Source organism: Asparagus officinalis, chromosome 5 (genome assembly GCF_001876935.1).
Source record: "Asparagus officinalis chromosome 5, Aspof.V1, whole genome shotgun sequence".
In the NCBI taxonomy this organism is placed as follows: domain Eukaryota; kingdom Viridiplantae; phylum Streptophyta; class Magnoliopsida; order Asparagales; family Asparagaceae; genus Asparagus; species Asparagus officinalis.
Window position 1 is genome coordinate 105,238,198 of NC_033798.1, and position 9,244 is coordinate 105,247,441.

Here is a 9,244-nt window from a genome sequence, read left to right on the forward strand (position 1 = left end):
GATTTTGACCTTCCTCGATAACTGTCACATCTCCGCTTACTCCTCCCTCGATTAGAACCTTCAAAAGCTAGTGCACTCTCACAACAATTAAATGCGCTCTCCTTTCTTATTATTTTTTCATTCTCATGTAGGAGTGTTGTCACATCGTCAAACTTTAAAATTTGCTTCCCTACAATTATTGTCTAAACTATCAGTTTGTACGACTTTCGCAAGGAAGACAATAAGAGTAGCACATGCTCTTCTTCTTTAATCTCCTTATCAATATTTATAAGTTAGCAAACTAGCTGATTAAAGGCATTGATATGATCTTGAATATCAGTACATTCTTCCATCTTCAACAAATAAAGCGCCATCCTCAAACACAATCGGTTGGTCATCGACTTCGACACATAAATCCCCTCGAGTTTTTGCCACAGCCCCCTTGGTGTGGTCTCTTGTATAACATTGTACTTGATCTCGAGGGAGAGTGCCAAACTAATTGTGCTAACCGCGCTCTTTTGCATGAAACTTCATTCAACATCCTTCAATCCTTCTGGTTTCTTCTCATTCAAAGCTTGATCAACACCCTGCTGCATAAGAATATCTTGAACTGTGTATTGTCATACTGTAAAATTTATCTTGACGTTAAATAGCGGAATATCAAACTTCGGACCCAAAGAAGCCATCATCCTCTAACTAATTAAAATTTAAATTAGTCACTGTAGAGATTGGATTTGATAAAACTGACGTAAAAAACGATCTCAGCACGTTGTAAAACCTAGGAACGACTCTTGGATCATCAAAATCTGTCTCCAAGATCTCGATCAAAAGGCAAATCAATTTCAACCGTCGGATTTGCGTGAACAGCATCCCACCGTCACTACAGTGTTTGCTACAGTACTTTCCTCTTTTTTCTTTTTCTCTCCGATGTCGATCACCACATTTCGACTACTGGCACCTTCACTAATCGCACACCGGTCAAACATCCACGAACTATCGAACCTCGCTCTGATACCACTTGTTAAGATTTTTAGATCTCGCAAAAACCCCGAAAAATCACCAAACGCAGCAAATAGAATCACACGAGATTTAACGTGAAAAACCCTCAATAGGGAAAAAAACCACCGGATTAAAATCAATCCACTATCACCTTCAAATTATAATATTTTGCACGGACAAAGACTATCAAACTCTATCTCTCTCTTTATCTCTACTCTTCTTGGCTTTTCCTCCAACAATAGAAGAATATATATAGGGAAACCAAAATCTTATCTTTAGCGTAACTTTCTAATTAGAATATGATTCAAACTCTTAATTATGATGACACTCAAACTCCTAATCATGATAGATCTCTAACCCTATCTAATTTTCTTGAAGTTATACAAAGAATCAAAAACACAATCTTAACTTGAAGTTTGAGTTGATATCCAACAACACTTAACCTGCAGCACTCAGCTCCACACCTTCCTACCAGCGCCATGCAAGCGATAAGACCCACTGATCTTTAAAATGCTACATACGAAAACATAAATATATCTGGTCTTCCATACGCTAATTAAATTACAAACACGAAGGTTTTAATACTATTCAACCCATAAAAACTAACATTAGAAAAGATAATGTAGAATATCTACCTCTTGGGCACGCTCCTGGCCATTACTAAAATTGTCTTGTTAGGCTAAAAAGAGTCATATTCTATTCATACAAAAATATTAAAAATATATATAATCAGTCTCCTTTCCTTTGAAAATGTCTGCATGATAAAACCATCAACTCACATTAAGATAACATTGCCAAGCAATCCATACACATCCAATCGAACCATATCCTCTAAAAGAGGAATATAAATATAGGACATAGACAGAGGAAGGAACGCTATCATTTGATTAGTATATAAATTCGTAGGATAAAGATAAATATAATAAACGATTTTTAGTGTACATTATATAAACAAATTAATGGAGGGGGGCATTCAAAGAACTTCGCTCGTCTATATTGTCAAAAGCTCTTATCATCCCAGGAATTGATCCTGACAATTCAAAAGAAAAACTTAGAGATAATCCAGACAACTTGAGTTATGATAAGTAGTACTGGTTTTTTATATTAAAATAAGACGGTACTGGATATATATGCGGACAGAAATACTTCTTATCTTTTATCTTTAAGGAGATTTGATGTACATTTGATGCAAAGGCATGCAACTTGAGGTCAGGGTCTCCCATCCCACCCAAGGTCCCATCCACATGGAGCGTAGGCACCATCATTTCAATTTTATTTTTTCTATAAAAAAGGGAGGCGCTACAGGCACATCCTCAGGCACACCATCAACCACACACACCTCCTCTCTATCTAAATGCAGGGGACATCACATCAGATTTTTTAAAAAAATCTGATGTGAAGCCCCCTACACTGTAGATAGAGAGGGGGTGTGGTTGATGGTATGACTGAGGATGTGCCTGTATTATTTTTCTATCAAAAAAAGAGGCAGACGGAGAATTTCTGAAACCAAAACTTTAGAATATTTTTCATCAGCATGCCTATTCAGCCTAAAACAATTTTTTAGTAGTAGAAAAGAAGCTGACAAGTAACTATAAACGACTGTTTTCTTTACAAAGTCATAAAGCATTACAAATTATACATCTCACTATCAACCTAAGGGGAGAAAATTCATCACATAGATAGTTAAATGCATAAACGCGAGGAATAAATTACCACATTCATCATAATCAGTTTGTTTGTCAAATGAGAGAATGATAAAAGGCATGGAATGGATAATCATATATAACTGTAAAATGTTTACAAAAGAACACAAGAAAACAAACAAACATTTCCGAAAGGTATTTACAATGTGATTGTAAGACATCTACAGTATAAATTTGAACTAGTTCTGATCACTTGTGCCTTTACTCTGTAGAATTTACTTCTTTCTTTCTACATCATCTTCTTCATATAGCTATCAACAATTAAGGAATTAGGATTCTATAGCTCAATTCAAAGAGACCCTTCGAAGGAAACCTGAAGATTTGGTCTTTTTGCTGGTTGAGCTAATGATGCATTAGCCAAACCCTGAAGCATTTTGATAACATCCACTGTGTCATCTAAATAATACTTTGCTTTGCTTGGCTTCTTACCAACTGTGCAATCAAAAACTTCAGCAATTGATGGCATCGATGGGTTATTCGCGGCACTCATAATACTCTCAAACATATCCTCATCAGATCGATCGTCGCCAATGCACAATACGAAATCAGGAGATTTTCCTCTACTCAACATTGTAGAAATGAGATTTTCTACAACTACACCTTTGCTTATTCCCTGCACAATGTTAGCAAAAGCATTAGCTATTAGTCCTCGCACATTACGAATATCTGGATGAATAAAATTTGATCTAACCTGAGGATTCACTTCAACTATATGTTGGCCCCTTTTGACAGAAACGGGTTCGTTGGCAAGCACATTTTCGAGATGATCGAGCAGTTCTTTAGCTTGCCATGATCCGAAATCTGGATCAGCTTCTTGATGATGCCAAACTAGCGCACTTTCCTTGTGTTCAATATAGGATCCATCGGTTGCTTCTGTATAGTGTTTCATAACTGGTTCTGCAATCTTCTTCCAATCAAAGTCAGCTGCTAAATGGCATGATTCCCATGGAGAATCTCGACTCCATCTACAAGTAATTAGAAACAACTTCGCATAAGATGTATGTACTGATTATATGCACAAGTAAACAGCCAAATACATTTCTGTCACACAGTTCCCATCTTTTACATGTTTATACAGGAGGAAAATTAACAAATCAGACATTTACACTTGCATTAGCTTTTGACCAATGTTATTGTAAAGATCTCTAAATTAAATTATTACACAATTAAGACATATAGTTTGTAACTTTGTATACTACACAATCATGTTCCTAACCACTATCTAAACAACCACAAAGTCAATGTGCAAAAGCCTACCCAAGTAAATACAAGTACAGTAAAAGATAGTAAAAAAATTTACCTTGTGAAGTATCCATGCTCAGCAGAAATCCCCAATTTCTCACAAGGATCAAACCACTTACTCAAAGATTCAGTCCCTCTACCACTAACCACGAACACAACATTCTTTGGATCTGAACACAACCCATTAAGAAGCGATATAACCTCCTCGCTCGGAGCCTTATCAATCGAACACTCTGGCATCACTGTGCCATCATAATCTAACAATATCAACCTACTATTCGTCCTCCTATAAGCAGATACAATATGCTCAACTGATAACTTCCTAAAATTCGGGCCCAAAGCCACAACCCGAAAGCTTAACCCGAATCCGATACCCCAACATCTCTTCAAGTAATGATCTCTACAGGCCCTCTGCAAGTCCTGATCAAAGGATTTTGCCCAATATGCAACATCATGAGAGCTCACATACTTGTAATGCTTATCATGTCTCAATTGCTTCTCTGCTTCTGGCATTGTCATCGCTGAGTTAATGGCCTCGGCTACTGCATCGACATTCCAGGGGTTGACCCGGATCGCCCCACTAAGAGAGGGAGAGCACCCAATAAACTCCGAAACCACTATCATGCTCTTCTTTGCTGAGTTCTCTAAAGCAGGGCTCCATTGTCTACAGACTGTATACTCGTAAGAAACTAAATTCATCCCATCTCTCACTGGATTCACTATACAACACTCTGCTACTGCATAATAAGCTACCTTCTCAAACGTTGGAATCTTCTGATCAATGAGTATAATTGGATCATACCCTGTTCGCCCGAACTTCCGGTTGATCCGACCCATTATCAGATTGATCTCCTCCTGCACCTCCTGCACATCCCTCCCCTGACTCCTTGCCGGGTTTGCGATCTGAACCAAAACCGCCCGCCCAATAAGCTCCTCGTGCTCCTCCAACAGCTGCTCCATGGCCAAAAACTTCAACCCAATCCCTTTAAACATATCCAAATCATCCAAGCCCAGGAGCAAAATCTTGCCTTTAAACCTCTCAACCAATTCCTTCACCTTAACCTCCGTCTCGTTCATCGAGACCACCGATCTCAGCTGACCCATGTCAACACCCACCGGCAAAATCTTGATGCTCACAGTTCTCCCATAGTATTCAATCCCAATGTACCCTCTCTTCGATTCATAGTCCAAGCCCAGCATCCTCGAGCAACAAGATAAGAAATGCCGAGCATAATCGAAGGTATGGAACCCGATCAAATCCGAATTCAGCAGCGCCCGCAAGATATCCTCCCTCACCGGAATTGTCTTGAATATCTCCGACGATGGAAACGGGGAGTGGAGAAAAAACCCAAGTTTGATTCTTGGAGACCGTTTTCTCAAAAAAGTGGGCAGAGCTAAGAGATGGTAATCATGGATCCAGACGTAATCATCATCGGGGGAGAGGACCTCCATGATCCGATCGGCGAAGAGCTTGTTCGCCGAGAGATACGACCGAAAGAGCTCCCGATCGAATCGATGGGAGGCCAGAGAGAGAGGGAGGAGGTAGTGAAAGAGAGGCCAGAGGTAGTGCTTGCAGAACCCATGGTAGAACTTCTGATGGGTCTCCGGCGTCAGGAACACCGGGACGCAGCGGAACCGGTCGTATAGGAGAGCGGTGACGTCATCCTGGTCAGCGGGGTCCACGTCAGCGCGGAGAGTGCCGACGTGTACGGGCGGAGCGTCGTCGGAGAAAGGGAGGCCGGAGCGGAGCTGGAGGGTTAGGGCGTCGGGGTCCCAGGCTTCCACCCCGGCCGGTGACGGGATCGCGGGATGAGATGAGAGGGAGGTGATTGGAGACGATGATCCTGCGCTCTGCTGGGGGATGGGCGGCGATGGCGTCCTCGTCGGTGAGGATACCGGGGAAGGTCATGACGCGGGGTAGTCGGGTCGGGCTTCGGGTTACCGGGTTTGAAAAGCCCGCACCCGTTTCGGCCAGGTCCAGAAGGTTCGCACACGATCGGGAAGGCATTTTGACGGGAAGTTGTTATCTACGGGTGTTAAAGACGAAAAGAAGACAGTCCATTCGGATTTAGGGTAAGCGGGTTATCGGGTTGGGATCCGATAGTGGATCTCGAAATCGAGGGAAGTTTCGAGTGGCGAGAGAGAGAGAAAGAGAGAGGAAATGAGGGCGCACTGGGAGAGGAGCGTGGGGAGCTATATGAGGGGGTGAGGGGGCTGAGCGACCGGCGATAGCCGGTGGAAAGAGGGATCCGGGGAGTGAAATGACGGGTTTACCCTTGTCGCGTTGGAGTGGGAAACGATGGAGAGGAGGGATGTTTGAACGGAAATCACGTGGTTGTGTTTAATTAATTTAATGGTTAATGATTACGCGCCGTGACATGGGATGAGTAGATAACGGCTGGGGAGTCGAGATCCGGTTAACATGAGCAAGCTTTTGGTGCGGTGGCGGGTGGTTTAGCTTGGTATAATTTTTTCAACAACTTAAATAGGTAGTTTTGAAAAGTAGAGGTAAGTTTTCTCGGCTCAAGTAAAACTTATTGATGAACTATTAATTATTGATGGACCAATAAAAGAGTTTAATAACTTAATTTTGAAGGTACTAGATAAATGAGTGTTTTAGGAAATAGTTGGAGCTCAACGATCTGTTGAACCAACCGTTGTTGCTGAATGTTAGATTGTCGTAATCTTTTATTGAAATGTTGTAGAGGAACCGGATGAAAACTCGTGACTCCTGTTAACTTAGTGTCATCACGCCAAATGACAATGGGCATCTTTACAATGGTAGGTGGGGTTCTATTGCGCCCATGTGCCAATTTGATTTCTTAGATAATTTTCATGTGACGTTATGAAAAGCTAATTATCATACGTTTCTGCATAAGCCTCAATTCCTTTTGTCACGTTATAAAAGGTGTAAAAAGACATGAATTTCTCTGAAAAAATATTAACACGGTTGAACATGATTTAGAACTTGTATTAAAGAAGGAAAAGTGGAATAACTATTTTAACATGCAGCATTAAAGAAAATCATAATTAAAGATCCAAATAAATTAATCAGGAAATTCTTGCCAATTACACTCAAAATACTAAACTCTCAGTAACCAAGGCAAGTTTTTTAATGCATGCTATGTAAAAACATATAAACATGGAAATAAGAAGAAGAAATTACTCATCATTTCTTACAAAATTTAAAAAAAAGTTTAAATAGTTTAAATAAATCAAATCAAAATTTAGGAATTGTTACCGATAAACATAAAGACTCCGTATTACCATAGTTAAATTAAACAAGAAATCTATACTACACCAACATTTAAACGCTCCTGCATACTAAAGAGACTTAGAATACTCATGCATACTAAAGAAAGTTAAAAGTACAAAAAATTACGCTTATGCAGAAGAAACCCTAAAATTTTAGGAATATTAACTAATGCTTATAGATACTCCACATCTCTAAACTTAATCTTGTATGAATAAGGAGATCATAAATCACACCAGTGGTTCTTCAGATTTTCCTACTTAGCACGAGATAAACCAAAACGGCAAATGCTAATACAAACTATGTCGGGTATGTAATACAAGACACAAAAATGCTAGGTTTTAAACATAGGTTTATTTTAGATGTTCCTCCCCTTCAAATTATTTGATTGAACCCCCTCAAATTATGATAATAGATATTATCTCCCCAAAAATCCTTTAAAGATTTTTATAATTTCTGAAAGCAATTCATGACAAAAGGACTTCATATCTTTGTCTCTAGTACATGTACATGTGGTGTAATATTTGTAATTTAGTTACCCGAGCACATAAATAATACGTTTTAGTCGTCTCGAAAATTTATGTCTTATAAATTTTGTATTAACAATTTAAAAAAATTATATTTTGTGTAGAGAACAACACATTGAGATGATATGGAAGTAACTTGGAACATAATATCTCTAGGCACACATGTCAGAAAATTTCGAAAAAGGTATTATTTTAATGAAATAATCTAAACAAGGAATTATATTTCAATAAAATTACTACATGAAAATTTAATCCCCAAATTGACAGTAAACTCTGTTAAGCTGGTGATCAGTAGCCCTCAGCACAAAATAATGATGATGGCTAAAAAAAATTTAACATCCATACTAATAACAATAACAATGGTATTAATAATATGAAAATTCTTACAATTGAAAGTAAGATAAAAAGAGAGTTCAATCGAGTGGAGATATCCAAGAAGCAGATGATGAGTCACATCAAATTTAGCGAAATACATTACTATTGATTTTTTTAATAATTTTCTGAATAGATATATTATGCATGAGGTCAACTATATAATATCCAATTGATATAATTAGCCTTTTAGAAACGTAAATTGGTGACCAACAAGCGTCAAAAATCTTCATTATCTCTCGCAGGTGGTGACCATACCAGAGAACCAGCCAGATAAGATGTGGATAAAACTCCCACTCTTCAGGGGTACTCTCGTCACAAAATTTAAAACTTCTAGGGAGACGGTGAAGCCACGTTTCAGTCAGTGGGTCCCATTCTTCCAATCACGTGACATGGAGGTAAAGATCCAGCTGGATCCTAGGCACAATCCACGTAGTCAGCCATTTGCCCTTTCCATCAGGGCAAGCCATCAGCGCACAGCCACGCGGCCAGCAGTCCACGTGTCGCGCTTTTACGCCCATGCTTACCCATGTTTGCTATATCCACTCTCAAACAGTAATTTTGGGAGTTTGATTGCCAAAAATACCCTTTTGATGTTGAGGGTATTTCCAGAATGGACTTGGCCTGTTTTGGTTTGGGAGAAGGACAATTTAGTCCTCACATACCCCCAAAGTTACTGTTTGGAAGTGTGAATAGTTGGACCCATGCTTACCTGACCCCGGTGGCCGAAGCGGTTGGGCCGACCTCTTGATCGTTGACCAGGTTGGGTGCAGGTGCCGACTCGCCAATCCAGCGATGGGGCCCAGGTTGATGGACACGTCAATGAACAGGAGTTGGACGTGGGAAAAAAAAAACCTACGAGAAAAAGTCTGCTAATTTCATAAAATCTATAAATTTCTCACTTTCAAAGTGTGAATCCAAAGATAATAGACGCGAGTAAAATGTGGAGAGAGAGGAGAAATGCTGTATTTAAGATATAAGTGAGGGGGGGTTTCTGTAGTTTTTCCTAAGTTTTAAATCAAATTGTATAGGGAATGTGATCTAAAACAATAAAGATATATCAAATAGATCTCAATTCTTAGAGAGGAGAGAGATATGGAGAAGTGAATTGCTCATAGAATTTAGTGCAAATCAGAAGGGTCCATGGGCAATTCACTTATCTATATCTC

General features: G+C 39.4%; 1 protein-coding gene across 1 annotated transcript; it reads right to left on the reverse strand.

Moving 5' to 3' along the window:
• On the reverse strand, window positions 2,728-6,104 carry LOC109840503 (probable alpha,alpha-trehalose-phosphate synthase [UDP-forming] 9). Its single transcript, XM_020409172.1, is given in 4 exon segments — window positions 2,728-3,294; window positions 3,373-3,646; window positions 3,982-5,709; window positions 5,711-6,104. Coding segments are annotated over 4 exon segments (2,547 nt in total). The 5' UTR covers window positions 5,932-6,104; the 3' UTR covers window positions 2,728-2,970.